Source organism: Solea senegalensis, linkage group LG8 (genome assembly GCF_019176455.1).
Source record: "Solea senegalensis isolate Sse05_10M linkage group LG8, IFAPA_SoseM_1, whole genome shotgun sequence".
In the NCBI taxonomy this organism is placed as follows: Eukaryota; Metazoa; Chordata; class Actinopteri; order Pleuronectiformes; family Soleidae; genus Solea; species Solea senegalensis.
The window spans coordinates 52,501-75,390 of record NC_058028.1 but is presented as its reverse complement, the minus strand read 5'-3'; the positions used below and the strand labels follow the sequence as shown (position 1 = coordinate 75,390).

At 40.3% G+C, this 22,890-nt stretch overlaps 1 protein-coding gene across 11 annotated transcripts in view; it reads right to left on the bottom strand.

Annotated features, from left to right (window-relative positions):
* Nucleotides 1-22,890, bottom strand: part of dock10 (dedicator of cytokinesis 10) — a 60,451-nt gene that overhangs the window by 20,968 nt on the left and 16,593 nt on the right. For 6 of the 11 annotated variants that reach the window (XM_044031406.1, XM_044031409.1, XM_044031410.1 and 3 more), the window contains exons 2-25: nt 12,999-13,118; nt 12,165-12,254; nt 11,571-11,653; nt 10,149-10,221; nt 9,848-9,982; nt 9,580-9,714; nt 8,889-9,075; nt 8,179-8,264; nt 7,048-7,131; nt 6,683-6,841; nt 6,279-6,551; nt 6,068-6,190; nt 4,707-4,789; nt 4,492-4,614; nt 4,171-4,250; nt 3,601-3,788; nt 3,444-3,509; nt 3,242-3,334; nt 2,833-2,956; nt 2,052-2,173; nt 1,866-1,949; nt 1,036-1,128; nt 788-906; nt 157-226 (exon numbers count right to left, since the gene is read on the bottom strand). In XM_044031406.1, the coding sequence (XP_043887341.1) occupies nt 157-226; nt 788-906; nt 1,036-1,128; nt 1,866-1,949; nt 2,052-2,173; nt 2,833-2,956; nt 3,242-3,334; nt 3,444-3,509; nt 3,601-3,788; nt 4,171-4,250; nt 4,492-4,614; nt 4,707-4,789; nt 6,068-6,190; nt 6,279-6,551; nt 6,683-6,841; nt 7,048-7,131; nt 8,179-8,264; nt 8,889-9,075; nt 9,580-9,714; nt 9,848-9,982; nt 10,149-10,221; nt 11,571-11,653; nt 12,165-12,254; nt 12,999-13,118 (2,793 nt within the window). Of the gene's footprint in view, nt 1-156; nt 227-787; nt 907-1,035; nt 1,129-1,865; nt 1,950-2,051; nt 2,174-2,832; nt 2,957-3,241; nt 3,335-3,443; nt 3,510-3,600; nt 3,789-4,170; nt 4,251-4,491; nt 4,615-4,706; nt 4,790-6,067; nt 6,191-6,278; nt 6,552-6,682; nt 6,842-7,047; nt 7,132-8,178; nt 8,265-8,888; nt 9,076-9,579; nt 9,715-9,847; nt 9,983-10,148; nt 10,222-11,570; nt 11,654-12,164; nt 12,255-12,998; nt 13,119-15,370; nt 15,503-20,739; nt 21,098-22,890 lie in introns of those variants that run through there. The other 5 variants (XM_044031414.1, XM_044031415.1, XM_044031412.1 and 2 more) reach the window with 3 other exon arrangements.

Sequence of the window (22,890 nt, the reverse complement as noted above, 5' to 3'; positions counted from 1 at the left end):
TGTTCTTGTAATCCTGACTTGTGTTTGTGTTCATTGTTAGATTATGTTCTTGTAATCCTGACTTGTGTTTGTGTTCATTGTAAGATTATGTTCTTGTAATCCTGACTTGTGTTTGTGTTCATTGTTAGATTATGTGACTTCCACACTGACACATACCTTGATATAGGAGTGCAGATAATGATCCAGGTTTTCTTCATGGCACTTTGCAACAATATGAACCAGAACTCTGTAAACACACAACAACAATAACAGTTTGTGTCTTTTCTTACAAAGTGACTGAAAACTAGAGATGCACCGAACATTCGGCTGAAAATGGCCAAAGAAACGACACGAGTGAAACGGGACGTCGCGATGACGCCGTCACGCGTCAGTCTATTCTCACTGAGAGTCTGTCCAACGTCAGTTTGAATAAAACAGTTCCGGTGAAAACGCTCTTAAGAGTCTGTCGACACGTTTTCCTCCTGCACTTCACTGCGACTCTGCTCGCTCCTCGTCATAAAGACAAGTACTCGATAAAGCAGCGCGTACAGAAATGATCCAGACTGAGACTCTGATTTGAAGCATGAATATTAATCTATACATCTGTCTATATAACTGCAATGCCTTGACTTCAGTGAGGTCAGTACGCTCAGTCCCGCCCACAACAACAACAGTCCATTAAAAAAAACAATGGGATGGAATTGGCATCATTTCAGTTTTTTTAATTTCCGTGCATCCTCACTGAAAACATATGCGATAAATGATCACACTTATGTGTGACAGACAGACGTGCAGTGACACCTCCTACCTGGTGGTGGCACTAGTGACCTCGTCATCGTCATTCTGGGTCAGAACCTTGAACAGCTGGTTGAAGAGAACGGGCAGGAAACGGATGATGACTGGGATTCTCTCCATGCTGAGGAGACCCTGGAGGAGGAGGAGGAGGAGGAGGAGGAGGAAGAGGAAAAAAAGAAAACATACAAATGATGAGAATGCAGAAAACAGAGCGAGGAGAGAAAGCCACAGTGTGTGTGTGTGTGTGCGTGTGTCTCTAACCTTCAGGCAGTTGAGGAAGTTGGAGGTCGGAGGCGCTGAGAGGTCCAGCTCTCGTCTCTGACACTGCTGGAAGAATCTGTTCAGATGAAGATCCTGGAACAGAAGAGTCCATGAAAACTCACAGCTCACATTCACAGTGAATTCCACTGTTTATTTAAATAAAGCTGCAGTTTGAACATTGACTTTTATCTTTATCTTATGGTTTCAGGTTCAATCCTCACGTCAGGTTTATCTTAATCGTTTTTTGTCTCTGTTTCATGTTGTTGTTTTGATTTGAACAAGCATTAGTCAGTATGAATAAATGACTCCATGAATTGTGTCTCGTATCTGAAACAAAGACGTCAGTAAATGCAGTTTGAGGACATTTTTCAGACGTCGTCTTCTGAGTGAACACTTTGCCATTTCCTCCTCTTCACGTGGTTCAATACAACATTTAGATGAGCTCACGTTGCACTTGTACTTGAGCACGTTGTGTAATTTCATTAAGTGTCGGCTAATGGTCCATTTATGTCAGTTTCAGAGTTCGGACGCCGACGGAACATAAACTTATTTCTCTTATTTTTCTTATGTTTGTTCAGATGTGTGTTCGGCTTTTTTCCCGTAAATGAAACAGAAACAGTTTTATTTGAGTTATTTTACTTACTTTAAATCCAGTTTAACATATTCTATAGTATTCTTTTTAACGTCCTGCTCTTTTTAACAAATATATAGAGTTACAGATTGTAAAGAAACAAAGTGAGAAGAGAAAAGAGGAAAAAAAATAAGTGAAATAAATTGAAGAGAAAAGAAGTAAATAAATGAAATGAGAAAAGTGAAAAGTGAGATCTCACCTGAGTATAAACTGTCGAGACGACGTTTGTTGAGACTTTGTAAATCGATTTTCCTCCATCGACCCATTTCACGTCTGCTGCGCTCTGTAAGAAGAAGCCATGTTTGATATTTTCTTCATCTTTAACACATCGATGTATTCCGTACGTATGACTCGGCAGAGTTTAAATGTGCTGAGTCACTCTCACCTTCGAGCTGCTGGCGTCTTTGATGCTCAGGTAACCGGGAGGCAGGTTACAGGAGACGGGAACGCTGAACTCCTGAGACGACAAACGTCCGTCTTTGAGGAGAGGAAGCCAAGAGAACCCCACTGACCAAAACCAGAGAGACACATGGACAGAGACTGAGGACATGTCCTGATAGACACACACAAACGCTCCTCAACAGCTTCCAAAACACTTGTGAAGAATGACCACGATTTCCTCAGAGAGACACGTGTACGACCACAGTGTCTCCAGCAGATAAAGTTCTGAGATGTTTGACGTCAAATATGAAGTCTCCATGAAGACTAATGTTTGTGGAAGAGTGAAGAAGGTTCTGGAGTCTGTGAGGAGTTGAGCTGAAGAACAGAGGCTTCCTCACATTCTGAAGCTCAGTTCTCAGGACGACTCATCCAATCTGTCCAATGACCTTTAAACTATTTCATTAGGATCAAGAAAAACAAGAACGATCTCTGGAAACATCTTATCTATATTTTGCTTTTACACCAGACTCTGATTGACTTTCACTGACAAGAAATGAACACAAAATCGTTTTGTTGGAGCCAAAATTAAAACTATCTCAGTTTGTACAATAACATCATCTCCTAACAACTGGCAATGGCTCCATGTTTATAATAAATAATATTTAATAACACTTAAGAGTGACAGAGGGTTATGAAGTTCCCTCAGATGTAATCGAGTTTCCATGTTTTTTGAGGAACTGTAAATAAAGATTGACTTTGTCTCGGTGAAAATGAGGCGGTCTCACCTGGAGTCTCCAGAGCTTCTTTCCTCTTGGCGTTTGTCTTTGCGTTGATGTCACACGTGACGTGGTAAAAGGAGAAAAGAAGGTGGTGCTTTTCATGAAGTTGGGTTGGAAGTTCGATCTTCACCTGAGGACAAAAGAGTGATTGACCTGGTTAGATGATTTCACACAGAAAGACCTGGACCTGAAAGAGAATCCACATCCAGGGGTGACGGTTCTTCAGAACTTCATCCACAAACTAAGGGACATTAATGTTAACTTTTTATCACAGTCCTCAAAAACTCAACCGTTAGTCGTCATTTCTTTGAAAATCAGAAGGTGAGAAGAAAACCAGACAAATGTTGTTTCATGAACTTGATTCATTCTTTGCAGAGAACTTTTTTGAAGTGACCTTTTTCTCATCTGAACTCACCTCATCGTAGAAGTCCGGATTCTGTGAGTGATACAGAACCGTGGAGCAGGCTGCTGTGGTGAACACTGGACCTCCTGGTTTACCGTAGATGGTCTACAGGAATAAAAGCGGAAAAGAGACGACGACAAGTTAAAATGTAGCTTTGTCGTTTCCAGCAATAAAGAGAAAACAGAGTCATTAATTTTTTTCAGTAAAGTTCTACCTTTAAAGGTTTGGCATCTTCTTCATCTGAGCTACGAAACTCTACGTAGACGGCAAGATTACGAGCCTGTGAACGAGAGGAACATCACGTCAGTAAATGCAGATGATTCTGGACGGCGTGCTTTTAAAGCGTTGTTGTCGTGTTGTGAACGGTGAACCTTGGCGAAGCTCTTCTGGCTGTCGTATTTCAGGTGTTTGGGGTAAACGTAGATGTGGTTTCTGTAGACCCGGTACGGCTGCGTGAACCTGCTGGAGTCCTGGACAAACTCCTCCACCTCCACTGTCGGCTGGTGTTTGGCCAGATCTTCGAAGGGCTTCACCGGAACGTACGAGGACGTCACACAGTCTGGATTCAAACACATGGTGACACAGACGATGAAGAGGAGGAGACAGAAAGTAGAACTGGTAGCTGACTTCACGCAGCACTTTCCCTCTTAACTGCCGCCCAGAAATGCTACATTTAGCATTCAAACCTTAGCATCGTGACAGACTCCAACACTAATTCACTTAAAAATCTTGTGCTTTTATTGTGATGTCTCTGTGTTCTGGGAGTAAAACGAGGACAAGTTTATATCAGAAAGTTAAAGATATCGTAATGATGCAGGTCTGGAATAACGTCCATACTGGTGAAACCCACCAGGGGGCAGTATGAGGATCAGATTCTGTGAGATTTCTTTTTTCCAGACGAATTTCCTGCCAACATGGCGGAGTAAACAAACCAGACTTACTTGGATGCTCCATTGGAACGTAGTCCATGGCGATGTCCAGAGTCCCAGGGATAGTCTGCAATTTGCTGGTCTTCTCAGCTCTGCTCACAAAGATCAGATTAAACTGTAAGCCCAGATCAATGGGAGGGTTGTGTCAGGAAGGACATACGGCATAAAAAAATCTAATCTGCTGTGGCGACCTCTAGAGACGGAGAAGCCGAAAAAAAGAATCTAATTTGTGTCCAGACAATCAATGAGCCGGGGCCGTTTGGTAACAACGTCAGTAAATCTACAGTGTGTGTGTAATAAAGTGACGTGGACTTGTTTACAGTGAATCTTTACCTCCTGTATTCTGCCACCAGCCTAATCAGATCATCTGTGGAAATCTTGTTACTCTCTTGTTTGAAGAGCGGAGAGAAACGAGACTCTCGGTCCAGAGCTCCGTGGTTGTCCTTAAACACCGACCTGTAATGGACAGAAAAGACCAGGAGTCAGAAACTAATGATGATGAAAGATGAAATAGGTGATTTTATAGTTTAAATGTTGAGTTCACTGACCGGACAGACCACGCAAACGGCATACGGTACTTTCCCAGTTTACTGCAAAACTGTTTGTTGGACCTTAAAATCTTCTGAACAATCTGAACGACACAAATGGCAACAAAAGACGAAGAAATGTCGGTCAGAAACTACACATCACGGGACGGCTCACTATTTGGCAGTCAGTCTCTTGGTAAATGTAGAGAACAGCTCATTATTTGGCACTCAGTGTATTAACGGATGTGTTAGCTCATTATTTAGCAGCCAAACTCTTGTTGGAAGTCTAGGACTACTCACTATTTGGCAGTCAGTCTGATGGTGGATGTATAGAATAGCTCATTATTTAGCAGGTAATTTGGTGGATGTATAGAATAGCTCATTATTTAGCAGGCAGTTTGTTGGTGGATGTACAGAATAGCTCATTATTTAGTTTGTTGGTGGATGTACAGAATAGCTCATTACTAGCAGGCAGTTTGTTGGTGGATGTACAGAATAGCTCATTATTTAGCAGGCAGTTTGTTGGTGGATGTACAGAATAGCTCATTATTTAGCAGGCAGTTTGTTGGTGGATGTATAGAATAGCTCACTTTTACAACATGGTCTGACAGTGACCTCATCTGTCAACCTGTCCATCACAAGAAATTAGAAACTACAGAAAAAGTTCATAATTATATAAGACGTGATTCAGGACTTGAGGACAGTAAGCAGTGATGGTAAAACTCAAAATCTGGCAGAAGGTTGAAAATCTGCTGATTCACTTTTTCATTTTTGGAAAACTGCCAGTGAGGGAGCCAGGAAATGTGCTGAGTGGGAGAAAAAAAATCTAATTTATAAACTGTTCTGATGCTGCTCTGTGATGAATAAAAATCCTGCTCTCACAGGAAAAAAAACCTTTTTGTTTATGTCACATAATAATTTCAGAGAGATAAGAAAATGAAAATGTGAACACATCTTTCATATACTGCAGTACTTTTGTTATATTAAGCTTTATTTTATGGTATTGTGTGCACAGATTTTATAGATAACACTGCTGACTTGGACTGGTTAATGCTCAAATACTAAATCTGAGTGTTTTTAATAATTAGAACCAGTTAGTTTGATTTTTCAGCTTCTTAAATGTGAACATTTTCTGCTTTCTTTGCTCCATTTTTGGTTTGTGGACAAAAACGAGACATTTGAGGACATCATCTTTTCCATGTCTGACAAACACTGATCGACATTTTTCAACATTTTATGGACCAAACAACTATTACACTGAAAAAAATAATTGACAGATGAATCAAATGTGAAAATATAATAAGTTTCAGATTCTGACAAAAATCTGTAACTGTGTACAAAAGGCAAATAAAAGTGTGTGAGAATCATAATTAAAAACTCACTTTGCTAGAATCTGTATTCTTGATATAAGGTTCAGCTCCACAGGCAATATTTCCCATCAGCACCTTCTCCACTCTGGCCACCATGACGATGTCCGTGTGTGGGTTGGTCACTGAGAAGATGGCCTGAAGACGACACGTGAAACACAGAGTAAGAAAAATAATGTTCTTCATATAATCAAATAATCTTCATGTGGACGGAACAGGTTTGTACCTGGTTAGGGAAACAGAGCCAGGAGTCCAGATCTGAGCTCAGGAGACAGTCTCCTGGTTTCTTCTCAGCAGGAGAACTCAGGCCGTTCTCTTGACCTCCAGATCCAGGTCCAGGTCCAGGTCCAGGTGCAGGTCCCAGACTGCCCGTGCCGTTACTGCAGCCTCCGATCATCTGACGAACTTCCTCCTGGTTCAGGTCCACGTGAAAGTCGGCCGACACCTTCCTTCCTTCTCGTACGTCGAACAGAGCCAGAGAAACGAAGAAGGGTTCGATCTGGAGGAGAAGATTCAGCTTTTTTACCGTTTCTTTCACAAGAAGAATCAAACTCAGACGACCTGAGAGCCAGTCAACTTCTGCTCAAATAAAAACAGATCCTTCACAACATTTCAAAATCAAAAGCTCACATTAGTCAGCGGTCCAGTGTCGCTCTCACTGATGCAGCTCTGCAGCAGCAGATTCAACGACCGACACGTGATCATGAATCTTCTGCCCAGTTTCTCCTCAAACGGACGAACTGTCGTGTTTTCACTGGACGGATGTTCGGTGCGAGGGCTTCTCAGAACCTGCGCTCGTCAAAAAAAACACACAATTCGTTTCTCAGCAGATACTTTTAACTTTTTAAACATGTGACGATAACAGCAGTGCAGGAAACGTTCTTCTAAAGTCACCACGGAGCTGTTTTTAATGTCACTGAACCACATTTGTGTCAAATTAACTTTCTCACGCTGTTGTTTTTCACGTGTGTGTGTGTGTGTGTGTGTGTTGGTACCGGAGTGTCGGGGTCGAGGGAGAACAGGTTCAGTCGCTCTTCTCTTCTGGCCGAGCGAATTCCTTCATCTGTCTCTGAAATATACTGAGAGAAGACGAAAAACACAAAAACAAGTGAACACAGACTACAGATAATGTCAGGTTATCGCAGGTGTGGACCAGTAGGGGGCGCAATGACTAAAAAAGAAGAGATTGCTGAGAGATTTCACTGCTAACAAAATAAAATAAAGCCAGGCGAGGGCGGAGTCTGTCTGGGCGGAGCCTGCTGAGTGGCTAGTGGGAACACTAAATGTGGTTGTTTAACTATAATTTCAGTAAAATTGAACAGATGGAGCTAAAACTCACAGGAAATTAGGTTTGAGTTTTCATTTATGACAAGACTGAAAAAACGTGATCAAACAGGAAGTGGAAGGTCTTCATCCGTCTGTGCTCAGGCCATAATTACAAGAAGATATTAGTGATAAATAAAGTTTATATGTATATACAGTATGTGTATGCTGTTTCTGGTTACATTTATCACAGTTTCACTCGTTTCATGTTTGAGGACTAAAGATTCAATAAACACATTATTTGACCTTAAAACCTTTTATGTGGACACCAGCAGTGTTTACATCCACGTTTGCTGTTTCCTGTTTCCTGTCCTCATCCCTGGAACAGCCTTTAAAATACTTTGTAAGCTCATTATTTTATATTATCCTTTATTGTCTTCTGTATGACTGTGCTTCCTCCTCTGGAACTCTGTGCTCGTGACCTTGAATCATTTATAAATCAGGGGTCAAATGACCTGGGGGGGCGGGGCCACTGAGTGTCTCGTCTGATCATTAGAAGTGAAAAATATTCAAGCAAATGTTTCACAGTAATATTAGTAATATTATATATATATATATCAGTAATATTTTACGGAATTTCAAAATAAAAGTGTTTGTTTTGATATGAAACCGTTTATAGTTCACAGTGAAATGAGGCAAAATGAATCAATTCATTTAGAAAACATAAAAATAATTCATCTAAATGTTTGGAAAACCTCGATTTTGAGACCTTTGTTGTGAAACTGGCTCATTAGCGCCACCTCTGGTCAAGCACTCAACAGCGTGTGTATATAATGTACATAATGTAAATAAAGAGATTTGACCTTTGCCAGCTCTGGATTGATTCCGTTCTCGGTCGTTTCTTCGTTCTCCTGCAAACAGCCGTCACTCAGCGACAGGTCGAACACGTCTGACACGAGAAAACCAGAGAGAGAGACGAGTTTGTGAACGATGACACTTTTATTAAAGGTTTAAAGGTTAAAACGACGAGAAAATCTCTCTGTCAAACAGGTTCATCTCTCCATCCCAGAATAAAATATGACTCCATTTGTGGTTTTTGTGGATAACGAGGCAGAAATGTGACCTTCATGTTCCTGGAGCGGCTCGTCCTATTAATGTCTGATTTACACACCACAGAGCCATGACATCACCGGGGGCCCCGTCCTGTTCTGCTGCTGGTGGCCGCGTGCCAAACCTCCGCTCACTGCTACACTCTGGATTTATAAATCCTGTTTCCATGTCAAGTTTTTAATAACTTTAATGACAAGGTAAGAAGTTTGAAATGGAGTGTGTGTTTGTGTCAGGCTCAGTTTATGGACTGAAACTAAAGCAGCGCAAAGTCACCAGCAGGACAAGATGGCCGACGTTACAGGAAGTCACACTGACAGGAAGTCTTTATTTTCTGCTTTTTTTATTCTGCTCAAACACTGAATCCACCTTAAAGCTGCAGTACGCAACTTTTCAATAGAAACAAATAATATCTGGATATGTTAGTATATATATATATATATATGATCTCTGACATAGATCTCACCCTGTCGATGGTCAGTGAGGTCCAGACTCTTGCGGTCCGGCGCTGGTCCGTCGTGAGGACTGATCTGCAGGATTCTTGTCAGAGTGCTGATCCACTCCTCCATGTCCTGCTCGCTCTCTGCCGCCAGGACGAAGTACGTCACCTCGTTCATCTTCAGCTCAAAGGCGTGTTTCCTCAGACGGTTGTTCTTCAGGAGGATGAACGGGTGAACCGCGACGATGACACAGTGAATCCGGGAGGGGAAAAAAAACCTGATTATTATCCTGTCTGAGTCGACGTGAACACATGTATTTCATTTATTTATTCAAACGTGACCTCACCTTAAATAACTTATGATTAAAAAATAAATAAATAATCATTTGAAAATGACATTATAGCCATCATGTATTTCTTGCAGCTTTCCTAAAAAGTATTTGTTTGTTTTTACTCTTTTTAAATCATAGATTTACTTTCTATTTTAATTGCAATGTTTTAATGTATTTTCTGTATTCATTGTGTATTAATAAAAGCTCAGTAATGTGAAATACAAAATATTTTACTTAAAAATAATAACTCGTGAAAGTGTGGTAGTATTTAAAGGAGCCTGAAAATCCGCCCTGTATTACTCAGGGTAAAACATGAGTCAGTATATTAATGCAGTAGCAGTAGTAGTAGTAGTACTAGTACACACTTATTCACAGGTTAAACTGACCTGAACTACACCGGTACACGAGTCCAGGAAGATGCAGCCTTTTGGTTCTTTAGAAATCTTCTCGTCTTTGTAGAAGTTCATGATGTAAGAATTATCCGTTAACTGTGTGAGCTGGAAATATCTGCGCTTAAAAGACTGAACACACACACGCACACACACAAAAGTCAAGTTATACACCTGTGTGTGTGTGTGTGTTAAATCTGTGTACACATGTGATTTGATGTGAAACAGGACGTGAGGATGAACGCGACAGAAAAGCTTTTCTCACCCGAACAGTGATGCTGTTATTGACTGTGCTGTTAAAGTTGCCTTTGTAAAGCCAACCAGACCTGAACACACCCATCCCTCCGCCTCCTCCTCCTCCACCTCCTCCTCCTTTAGACGAGGACAGAGACGTCGTGTCCTGTAAAACAGGATCAGTTTAGAGACTGAAACACAAAGTGTATTTTAACGGCTTTTAAAGCTGCAATAAACTCATTTCAACACTCAGGACTTGTCCTGTCCTCTGTCCACTGTCCTGTGACCTCTGTGTAATGGTTTCACAGTGAACGGGGATGGACATTACTGACCTCGTCTTTGTCCACGTCCTCATGGTCGATCTCAAAGGAATGAGACGGAAGTTTCTCTGCTTTGTACATTTTCCTGAGGAGAAGAAAAAGGAAAAACGTGGATTTTATTATGAAATATGAGAGTTCATAGTGCTGTGTGTGTGTGTGTGTGTAGACAGTGTGACTGCAGAGTGAAGATAAAAGTCACTCGGCCATAAACACAAGAAATAAAACATCTCTTAAAGGGACAATGCTCAGAAACAAACACACAGGACGTTTAAAACATTTTAATTGATCATGCACAGAGTTCTGTCTTCTGTTTCTATGATATGTCTAAAATACACTGTGTAAATACACAATGTTTGACACTTCTTCATTTGTGGAAAAGAAAAATGGAACCAGAGCCAGTGATGACAATGTTTGAAAATGTTGTGATGTTGTGTCTTGTAAACATCATTATTAGCATGGTGGCTAATATTATAATAGTGTTGCAGTGGAAATAGTTTAAATACTTGTTCTACTTGACAAAATAATAATAATATTAATAATAACAAACTGAGTGAAAGTACTAGTTACATTCGTCACTTTAGGGACAAAAATGTACCCATTGAAACTCATTATAAACTGGTTTTCTTCATCTTTACAACGTAAACTGTGACTCATTTTGCTGTGTTAATAATAATATAATAATAATAATGTAATTTTGATCATGACTGATGTTTAAATTAAATTTATTTAAAGTGAAAAAAAAAGAACATTGTTTAATAACCATTTATACAAATGGGACTTTTTTGCACTTAAGGTGCTGGGTGTAGTTTTTTGGTTTTTTTTAAGATAACGACGCAAACATAATAGGAATTATTGTATATTTAGTGTCTTTTTATGATTTTTTTTTTTTGAAAAAAAACCCTAACATTTAAATAAGCTTTAAATGCCAAAGGTTTTGCTAACGATTAGGTTTGTAGTGACTAATAATCACTAGTGTCTAAAGGCATTTTTAGAGGTTGTATGAATGAACTCAGTGAACATAAACTTCACAATCAGAATATCGTTTATTAATCTCCGGAGGTAAATGAGATAAATAGTAAAAATGTTGTTTTAAAGTTAAAAGCATGAGTTTGAGATGTTTGCTGAGACTGTTCCTGAGAACACACTCATTCCTCAGGTCATGTGAACAGACCATAAAAACACAGTGGTGGACAGTGTGGGGACATTCCTGTGGTGCAGAGCAGGGACTGCAGAGGTCCAGCAGCAGGTCACTCTCACTGGGAATGTTAAAAAAACCTCGCTTGACTTGAACTTTAACTTCAACTATCATCCATAGACCTTACATGTTCACTTCTACCACCTTTGTACGTCTGAACGTCCAGGAAGGTTATTTTGAGGCTTGTTAACCTCTGACAGCAGATTAGAGCAGATTAGAGCAGAGTGTGGATTAATTACCTGGGCAGCAGACGGTAATCTCCAGCATATTCATCATACTTGAACTGGACCACATTCAGCTCAGAGTTGTAATACTTACAGGCCTGAGGATGGAAGAAGAAGAAGACGACATTAATATTTAAACATATTAATTATACAAAATGACTTTTTTTATGGTGTTAAACTTTGGCCTGGATCTGCTGAAACAAAGAGAAAAAGCTTCAGTGTGAAGAGAAACCAGAGCCACTGATGTGGAGATGATTTAAATTATAAAAGGGAAGTGGATTAAAGATTCTACCCCAGTGGAGTCTGCTGCTCAACCCCACACACACACACACACACACATCTGCTTGTCTTTAGCGTCATGGTAACAGCAGAAGCAGGAAGTCCTGTATTAGGAACAGTCTAAACTGACGGCATTTACACTCCGACCACAACAGTTTCAGTTCAAACACGAGAGAATCTGTTACAGTGGATTAATAATGACAGATGATATTCATCAGTGTTTGGAGAAACACGGAAACGATTTCAAAGAAACCAGAAAACATTCACATGTGAGAAGCAGAAAGACCATGAAAAGGATGAAGAGGATGAAGAGGATGAAAAGTGTGTCACCTGTCTGACCAGCAGACACTCAGACTGCAGCTCTGTCCCTTCAGGGACAGTTGACCTGAGAGTGCGTCTGTCCTGAGGAACCGTGGACACCTGCACACATGGACACATAGAGACATTATAATGAAAACTTCTTCACGACAAAGGAAACTGAACACCGGACGAGAGTGATCTGGATCCTGCAGTCTGACCACAAACACGTTTGTGATGCAGAGTCTGAAACCTTCATCTGTGATCCCTGAACTCTGAATCAAAAACCACCAACAGTCATTTCTTTATGTCATGTCATGGTCTGTCCGTGGTTTCCATGGTGACCTCACCCGTGTTACTGAAACCATGTGGGACCTGCACAGTTTGTCCACTTCAAGTCCAGGACCATGTTGTACTCACTCAGTACCCATCTCGTCTTTAAAGGGTTCTAAGTGGGCTAACGTGGGCGGAGCCTCCATGGAACCCATGGACACAGTCACAGTTTAATCAGACTAAGGTCTGAATCATCACATTATTAATGTTCATAAACTGAAGAAACAAGTGGCAAATATTACATTTCATCATTTAATAAAAACTCTTAAAGGACAAATGATGTAAGAAACGTGCGTCCTAAAATGATCATCGTGTGTCATTAAGTTATTTAGGATTCTAACTAGCTCCGCCCACCACCATCAACCGCCCAATAACACAGCAGAGTGAACTGGTAACCATGGTAACCGTTTAAAACACTTTTGTTTTTCTAACCTTTTAACAGAGCAAGTTCATCTCCACTCAGCAGCAGCAGATTAAGATTACAGCTGATCACATTAATCTACAGATAAAGTTTAAATAAAAAAAGAGTCTTACAGAGAAATCATGATCAGGGAAGAGGAGCAGCTCTCTGAGAGGATCGTCCTTCAGCTCGTCCCACAGTTCAGAGATGACCGACTCATAATCCAGAGGATCGATCAGTTTAGGCTTCTCCTGCTACACACACACACACACACACACACGTGATCAGATACAGATTAGATTAAATATGCACTGAGATTAACAATCAATATCTTCACTTAAAAAAACACAGAAGGAAGATATTTATGATGATTAGCGCTGTCAGTTAAACGCGTTATTAACGGTGTTAACGCGAACCCATTTTAACGGCGGCAATTTTCTTTATTGTGAGATTAACGTTCTTTTTGTTGTTTTTTTTCACATGCTGTCGCAACAACTAGTAACGTTAGAAAAACTACAACACCACACTGGATCTAGCTAACAGGCTAGCTAACGCTGCGAGCCGGCCAGAGAGTAGTAAGCTAACGTTCCGTTTTGAGCGCGTCTCCGTATCCAACGACGCCTGGATCATTTCATCCAAGCCATGATGTCTGTAGTGTTACCAACCAAGCTGGCAGACCCCCGAACCGTAGTCAGGAGACCTCCGAAGACCGCTAGCTCCTTTAGCTCGGATTAGCTCGTTACAGCAACAACACATTAAACCGCGGGACTTTATTCACACACTGCAGGCTGATACACAGCCTCTCTTATTATTGTGCGGCTCTCACAATAAGAGGAATAACTCTAAATATGCTGGTGACAGAGATATTGTCTCAATAAAAAAACATTAGCACAAAGCAAGCAGATCCACTTTTCTATGTTGATAAGAGCATTAAAATGAGAAGAAATAATGGGACACAAAGAAATCAGGGGACATTTAGAATAGATACAAATGTGCCATTAATCGCGAGTTAACTATGACATTAATGCGATTAATCGCGATTAAATATTTGAATCGTTTGACAGCACTAATGATGATATTTAAAAATGTAAAAGTGTAAAAGTGTGACGACTGAGGGAATAAACACTCTCGACCAAAATGGCATTTCCTGTGTTTGGCGATGACATCATGACGATCTAAAAGTGTCACAGAGGAAGTGAGTTCTCTGTCAGTGAAACATTTCAGACACGTTTTAAAGGCAGAATTCATTTGTAAATCTCAAAATTCAGGGTCAAAAAGTCCGAAATTCTCAGATGAATCTGTGAATTCTAACTTTTCTCTGAATTCTTCTGATTTGAATTCCGAGTCTCAGATTTCTGACTTGTTTATTTTTATTTTGTCACTTTTTCTTCTAAGAATTCTGGCATTAAAGTCATCAGATTTTAATCTCGGATTTGTCAGAATTCAGGAATAAAATAAAATTAAAATCAGAATTTTAATTTAATCTGGATTAGTTAGATTAAAGTCAAAATTATGGGATTAAAGTCATCATTCTTGACATCAAAGTTTGAATTCTAACTTGTTTCTCAAATTTAGACTTTTCAAACCCTCCAGATTTGTAATCTCAGATTAAAGTCATGTTCCCCCAGAATCCTCACTATAATCTGAGACTTGCATCTTTTTTTATTTTATAAGCTTGACATGACTTCTGATGATCAATTGCACACTATTACATTATTATTTTCTTTTTTATATCTTTGAAGATGTAACAGGTGAATAAATGAGTCACACGTTCACATTTGAACATGTGAAATGAAAACATCACGGCCATGTTTTCATTTTCACGTACAAAAGACGCGAAGAGAAGAAGAAGCAAAACCAGAGCGAGGCAGAGCAGAGAGGAAGTCACACACACACACACACACACACACACACGCACCTCAGCAGTCAGAAAGAAGAAAGAAACCACTGGCGTCCGACAGGTCGACCAAAGAACACATGACTGTGAGTGACGTCAGCAACTGAAGCAGGCTGCAGCACAAGGTGCTAACCGCTCCATAGCAGAAGAACAGAGACATGTGTGAAACACGGTGGAGGTCGTCTTCAGTGATGATGAAGAGGAGTTTCACACTGGACACTGGACTAAACCTGAGGAGACTGATCACGATGTCACTGAGTCACAGGCTTCGTGATGTCTTCATGCTCACATGTTCATCGACAGACGTCAAACACAAATGTGGCATTCTATCTCCTGTCATCATCATCATCATCATCATCGTCGTCTCTGTCTTCACTGGACCACAGACCTCTGACCTCTGACCTCTGACCTGCCAGAAGCTCCCTCCTTCAAATGTCTCTGACAGTAAGACAGGATCATAAATCCTGACGCTGCGTCGTGTTCAGCACAGACTGAGCTTCAGTGACATGAGAGTGTGTCAGTCACTGAGAGGGGACGACAGACATGTGACGACCATGTGAGTGACAGAGTGAAACAAACACACACACACACACACACGTAAATACCTACAATATTCAGGTGGTTGAAATCCGATCTCACTCTCTTGCTCTTAATTTTCTTCCTGAAGGTGATTTTGCTCCTGAAGCTCATGACCACGCTGCAGCTCTGTGAGAAGCAGAACTGTGTGTGTGCGTGTGTGTGTGTGTGTGTGTGTCAGACATCAAACAATGAACTTCCTCTCCACACACACACACACACACACACACACACAATCTGCTTTCTATGACTTCAGAGGACCGTACATTGACTTACAGTCATGTCTGGGAGACTTAACCTTTAACCTTTAACCTTAACCTAACCATACAACACATGTCCACCTTTAAAATGTAACTGAGGACTTGATTTCTAATATATATATGTATATATATATATATATATATATATATATATATATATATATATAATATACAGTATATACATCAGTGTAAACAGGTCCCCACAACATGAGAAACACCTGAAACACACACACACACACACACAGAAAATCCCCAGCGAGTGTGAAACTAAACATCTGCTCTGCATTCATTTCAGTTCATTTTAATTATAGAGAAACTGAAAGAGAGGAAACAATAACAGCAAATATTGTAACAACATTAAGTCCCTCGTTAGTCCTGATTCACTGCAGACGTGCGACAGATTACAGTTTAGGTCAAGATATGAATATTATATCTGTATATTTATGACATTGTGGTAGATTATGTGTAATAAATGATAGAAATGAGTACGAAACACATGGAATTGACACAATTACATTTAAAAAAGTCACATAATTACAACTTTTTTTTATTGTGTTATAGTTTCAGAATTCAGAAAACTGCTGTTTCGTTTACAGAGTCACAGTCTCTGTCTCACTGTCCTTCACTGACCTCTGACCTCTGATCCTTGACCTTTGACTCACTGATTGTTGTTTGTGTGATTGTAATTTTAGATAAACTGTAAATAAAATAAAGTAAATCTGAATCATTCAGCAACAATAATAATAATAACAAAGTATCAATGATATGAATGCACAGAGACGTTCAGATGTAAATACTGTAATAATGTTCACACACACACACACACACACACACACACACACACACACACACACACAGTCACTTCCTCAGAGTTCAGTGTGAGAGGAAACAAACAACTGTGATAAAACTGACACGAGACAACGTAACAACATGATAATAATATAATGAGGTCTTTTTATGCTTTTAGGAAACTTTCTCCCTTTGATGACCTTTGACCCTTGATTCAGTTTAGTTTTGACTTTCATCGTCCTGATAAACTTACATTTATCTTTGTCTTGTTTTGAAGTTTTTTGTATTCGGTTGAATTAAAACTTCCTGTTTTATTTTGTAAACCAGCCTGAGACCTTGTTTAACTTCCTGCTCTTTTCTCATTTGTTGACTCATCGTCTTCACTTGCTCGGTCCTGTCACCCCCACACACAGATTATGGATTATTATTATGGAAGGTCATAACCAACTAACTCATTAACTCACTCATGTTTTAACCTTTCACTCATTCATCATCAAATATTCGGTAAAAATCAGTTCCTAAATTGAGTGGAGTCATGTAGTGTAGTGTAGCTAATGTGTCGTCTCTTTGTAATCTCGGCAGATTTAGATTAGATTAGAAAATGAAGAAGATTATCAGTTCAGTGAGAAATGATAAAACTTACTGAGCATGAATTCAATAATGTAGTCATTCATTTAGACTTTACCACGTTTGATTTATGGTTCACAATAAAATACGAATATCTTAAAAAGTGACGGGCCGCATTAAATCAATCAGAGGGCTGCATGTGGTCCACGAGCCACAAGTTTGACACCTGCGTTTACATCTCACTCCTTTATTGTGTCTCTTAAACATTAAGTCTTCTTCTTCTCTCCCTCTGTTCTGCAGCAGCTGCCTCCGCTCACTCATCCTTCATCCTCCTCCTCCTCCTCCTCATCTCATCAAACATCATCTGCACTCTTTCATTACTCCTCCCTTTGATTCCTCCTCCACCTCCTCCCTGCTCTCACTGTGATCAGCAGGACTGAGGTGATGTTTGTTAACCACAGCTGTGAGAGCACCACTCTCCTCCATCGTCTGTCCCTCTGTCCATCTGTCCCTCTGTCTGTCCGACATGCCCGTGAACAGGCTGAGGACACTGACAGAAAAACTATTTTTGGTTTGTTTTTCAGAATAAAAGCAGGATTTTTAAGTGCTGAGGAAGAGGAAACGACACAAACACACGAGGAAACATCAGAAAAATGGAAACAACCTGGACGTGGTCAGGAGGAGTTTTTACCACACTGACGATAAAGAGGTCGACATGTGTCCTCCCAAACTGTAGGGGGAGCTCTGTACTTGAGAACTTGTAATATAGAATTTCTACCTTCAAATAAAGTCTGTAAGATCATTTTTAACAGCACGTTATACGACACGACCAGAGAGGTCAGAGTTCACCGGTCTGCACGTGACTACAACATATACAAACAATACCGTTTACTGACAGCAGGGGGAGCCAGAGAGCACTGAGTGTAAAGACCAGGGTCAAATAAACAGAGAGAGAGAAAAGATGAATAAAGAGAGACGAAGAGAAAGAGACACGTGTGAGACAGAGGAACAGAAATCTGTTTTACATCATCAGTGTTTTCTTCTCATCGGCTTCCAACACACACTCACAAGACACTTTCTCCTGAGACGTGCAGGACAATCATCGTCCACTCAGCTGAGACCAGGTGACACAGGATCAGAACCAACTAACTCATTCACTCACTCACGTTCTAACCTTTCACTGATTCATCATCCAACATTTGGTAAAAATCAGTTCCTAATTTGTTTTCCTTCCTTTGTTCAAAATATTTATCCTCAACAAGTTCTTGGAAGCGTCATGTGACCTTTGGAGTTCCTCAGGGTTCTGTAACGGAGCCGCCACTGTTCTGTGTTTACACGCTGGTGCCTGTTTACGTGACTGTGTTCACGCAGACGACACACAGCTGTGTTTCTGTCTTCATTTGACTCCGCCCACAAACGTTTAACACGATGACATGATGAAAACATGAGGAAATCATATCATGATGAAAACATGAGGAAATCATGATGAACTCATGATGAATACATGAGGAAATCATGATGAATACATGAGGATATCATGAGGAAATCATGATGAATACATGAGGATATCATGAGGAAATCATGATGAATACATGAGGAAATCATGATGAAATCATGATGAATACATGAGGAAATCATATCATGATGAACTCATGATGAAAACATGAGGAAATCATGATGAATACATGAGGAAATCATGATGCAATCATGATGAATATATGAGGATATCATGAGGAAATCATGATGAATACATGAGGAAATCATGATGAACTCATGATGAAAACATGGTGAAATCCTGATGAAAACATGATGAAAACATGGTGAAATCATGATGAAAACATGATGAATACATGAGGAAATCATATCATGATGAAAACATGAGGAAATCATGATGAACTCATGATGAATACATGAGGAAATCATGATCCAATCATGATGAATCCATGAGGAAATCATGATGAACCCATGATGAAAACATGATGAATACATGAGGAAATCATATCATGATGAACTCATGATGAAAACATGATGAAATCATGATGAATACATGATGAAATCATGTTGAAAATATGATGAAATCATGGTGAAATCATGGTGAAATCATGATGAAAACATGATGAAAACATGAGGAAAGTTAAACCTGTCCTCGATCACGTGACTGTGAGATTTGAAACCATTCCGGACGAATGTAAGACACAAATGTTGCCTTTTAGTGGCTGTAGATCGAGACTGTGATGATACTCTTCCAATGACAGCTTATTATGACAGAGTGAAACAGCTTATTATGACAGAGTGAAACAGATGAGAGGCAGAGTGAATGCATTAGTGCAGCAGACTGTGATGAATCTACTGTAAGTTTCCACGGAGATCAAAGTGGCTCAGGAAGAGACAGAAAGTTTATGGAGGGAAATAAATAAAAGAGAAAACAGAAGAATTCTGCTTCTGCCAGAACTCGCCGACATTTTTCCACCGCTGTGTTCAGAGACCAGCGTCTCTCTGGAAACACACGTCTGGCCACGGTCGGATAGAGAAACAAAAACAGATTCCTGACGTGAAACATTGTTCTGAAAAATCTCCTCATTCACTCATTCACGTCGTTCACTCATTCACGTCGTTCATGTTTCTGTTTAAAGAGTTATTTTTATCACGGTCGTCCCCACAGGCGAACGCACAGAGAGCAGAGTTTTTCCCACAGAAAGTGGATTCCTCATGTCTGACCCCACACGCACACACACACACGCACACACACACACACGCGCGCACACACACGCGCGCACACACACACACACACACACACACACACACTGTGTGAATGGAAACAGAATCATTGATCAAACACGAGTTAGAAATGAAGAGAAAAACCTGGATTACATTTACATACGAGGATGAAAACAAAGCAGAAGCAGGTCTTTAATGCTTCCTGTAGGCTCCGCCCACGTCGCCATCGATGTCATTTAAATACACGAAAATATAAACTGAAGCTCATTAGAATAAAAAACTTAAAACACCATGACTCATCACAAACTTCTCTGAAAGTCTCTGAAAAATGTCTCCACAAGAGAAAGCACAGACCAGGACCAGGACCAGGACTGGGGATTTGTGATCTCACAGAAACCCGCGTGATTTAACGTGACTTCAGAACATAAACAGACGGAATCGACTTTGTCTTGTTCAAGTTTACGATTCGTAACAAAAGTATGTAACAAACTCGCTCTCACTGGTTATTGTGAGGTAGAAGAAGACGAAGAAGAAGGTCAGAAGATGCTCAATAAAGCTCATATACGTGTACTAAACATGAACATATATCCTGTTTAATCTGTACATATACATACATATATGTATATACACATACATATATGTATAGATATATTACAATGATTAAACTGCAGCGTCTGTAATTACATACCATAATATCAGCATTATACGTATCAGCAAAGATAGATTTATCAAACAGACAAACTCAACATAAAGATGAATTTCCTGCAATTTGAATGAATTTCTCTGAAGTGAGATCAATTAAGTCTCATCTAATCTAATCTAATCTAATCCAGGGACAAAAGACTATTTTCATCATCATCTGTCAATTATTTCCTCCATCACTCGTTTGGGTCATAAAATATTGATCAGTGTTTGTTAAACCTGATCTTGTTTTGAATGATTTCTTTGTTTTTATGGAGCAAAGAAAACAGAAAATATTCATAAATCACACAAACTGCTCTGAATTATTAACACACACACACACACACACACACACACACACACACACACACAGGTGCTGCTGGTTACCATGACGACGATGGTCAAAGGTGAGGCAGTAGAGGTGAAGCCCTCCAGAGTGGGCGTGGCAGCGTCCAATGACATCCGGTCCTGTCGTGAACACATGTGACCACAGTCGGCCCCACCCACCGAGCGCAGGAGCAGGACCGCACTGGCTGAACATCCCATAATAAGTCTTCACCTTCCTGTCCACCTGAGCTCCGCCTCAGTGGTGGTGATGATGATGATGATGATGGGGTGTTCAGTCCACTTCAGTCCCGCCTCCTCTGTTGCTGTCAGTCAGAAAAGTGAGGCTGCATTCTTGGTCCCCGCACGACCTCACGTCCCCGTGTCCGTGTGTCTGTCTGTGTCTGTCTGTGTCTGTGTGTCTCTGTTTCTGTCTCCGTCTGTGTGTGTGTGTGTGTGTGTGTGTGTCTGTGCTCCAGTGCAGCTCATACAGTGACTGCTGCTGAGCGAACACAGCCTCTCTCTCTCTCACACACACACACACACACACTGCAGCTGTGCATGGTTCAGCCCAGCTCCAGCAACAAATCACAGTCTGCAGCATTTGTCAGCTGACCAGAACCAGCTGGTATATACACACACACACACACACACACACACAGTGTATTTTCTCTGATGTTCATTCTGCTGCAGTGTCTCGCTCTCGCTCTCTCTCTGTCACATTTAAACAAACTCAGATTTTGCTTTGGTTAAATAAACTGTTGCCTTTGAGTCTGCAGTGTGTGTGTGTGTGTGTGTGTGCTGATTCTGCAACAGTGAATTCTGTTTAATATTCCAGCTCAGAGCTCTGCACAGTGTGTGTCAGGAACTAGGGAGAGAGTGTGTGTGTGTGTGTGTGTGGGCGCGTCTTCACACACACTCAGCAGACGTGTAGAGTTTCAGTGTCAGACGAGATAAAATAAGACTTTTTTGATTAAAAATTCCATGATTTCACAGTTTTTGTGTGTTTCTATGTGGTTTTGTTTGTGTGTGTTTTTTTTTTTACCTCATATGTAGCTGCTCTCTGATCCATGTTCACTGTGAGTGTTTACAGAGACAGAACCAGCACATTTATGTTTGGTAACAATGACATTGTTTTCCTCATCATCAAATTCCACTGTTTGTTTTACTTCCATTGTGTGTGTGTGTGAACCAGCACAAATCCAGTAAACAAAGAAAATTATTATTTTTTTTAAATAAGCAAGTTGAAGTTTTAAATCACAGTATCATTGTATTTGAATTAGAGTTGTTTGATCACTGTGAATGATTCCTAGTTAGGGTGTGGTGATATCACATTCCAGTGCTTTTGTTCAGCCAATCAGCTGCTGGCAGAGGAAACGCATGGCTACTTAATAAGCAGCAGCTGCTGCTTATCACTGTTGCTGCTGCTTCAGAAGCACATGGCAGAAGAACTAAATAGTGGCTGTACTTCTTAACTTCTTAACAAAGACACCCATCTCGCTAATGTGTTAGCATTCAAGTTAGCTGACTTTGTCGCTAACGCGTTAGCATTTAAGCTAGCGGACGTTATCGCTAACGCGTTAGCATTTAAGCTAGCGGGCGTTATCGCTAACGCGGTAGCATTTAAGCTAGCGGTCTTTATCGCTAACGCGTTAGCATTTTTAGCGAGTGGTGCTTGTCACTAACGTGCTAGTGGACTTTATCGCTAACGCTTTAGCATTTAAGCTAGCGGACTTTATCGCTAACGCGTTAGCATTTTTAGCTAGTGGTCGTTGTCACTGACGTGCTAGCATTTAAGATAGTGGACAAACTTTCTGCAGTGTCTATACACAAACGGATGGATTAATTGTGGCAGGACATGAGAATAACTGGACACCTTGAAGTGAACAGACACAGTAATTACTTCTGAGATGACGACATGACGCCAGCAATGAAAAGAAAGCACCCCGAACCTCTTATTAACCCTCTGTCTTCTTATGGGGTAAGTTTTCATTAACGTCGTTAATCTGCGTTACGTTAGTGTTCATTCAAAGTCACATACAGGGATTAAATAATGTTTTTTCATGCTGGACGCTGTCTTTTAATAATCCACTGTGCGTTTCAGAACGTTATGTGACTACATTGTTATTAGCGAGCTCAGTATTGTTGTTTTAATATGTTATGCACAGTGAAACTTTTGTTGGATGTGATGATCATATTATAAGATGTAATGGG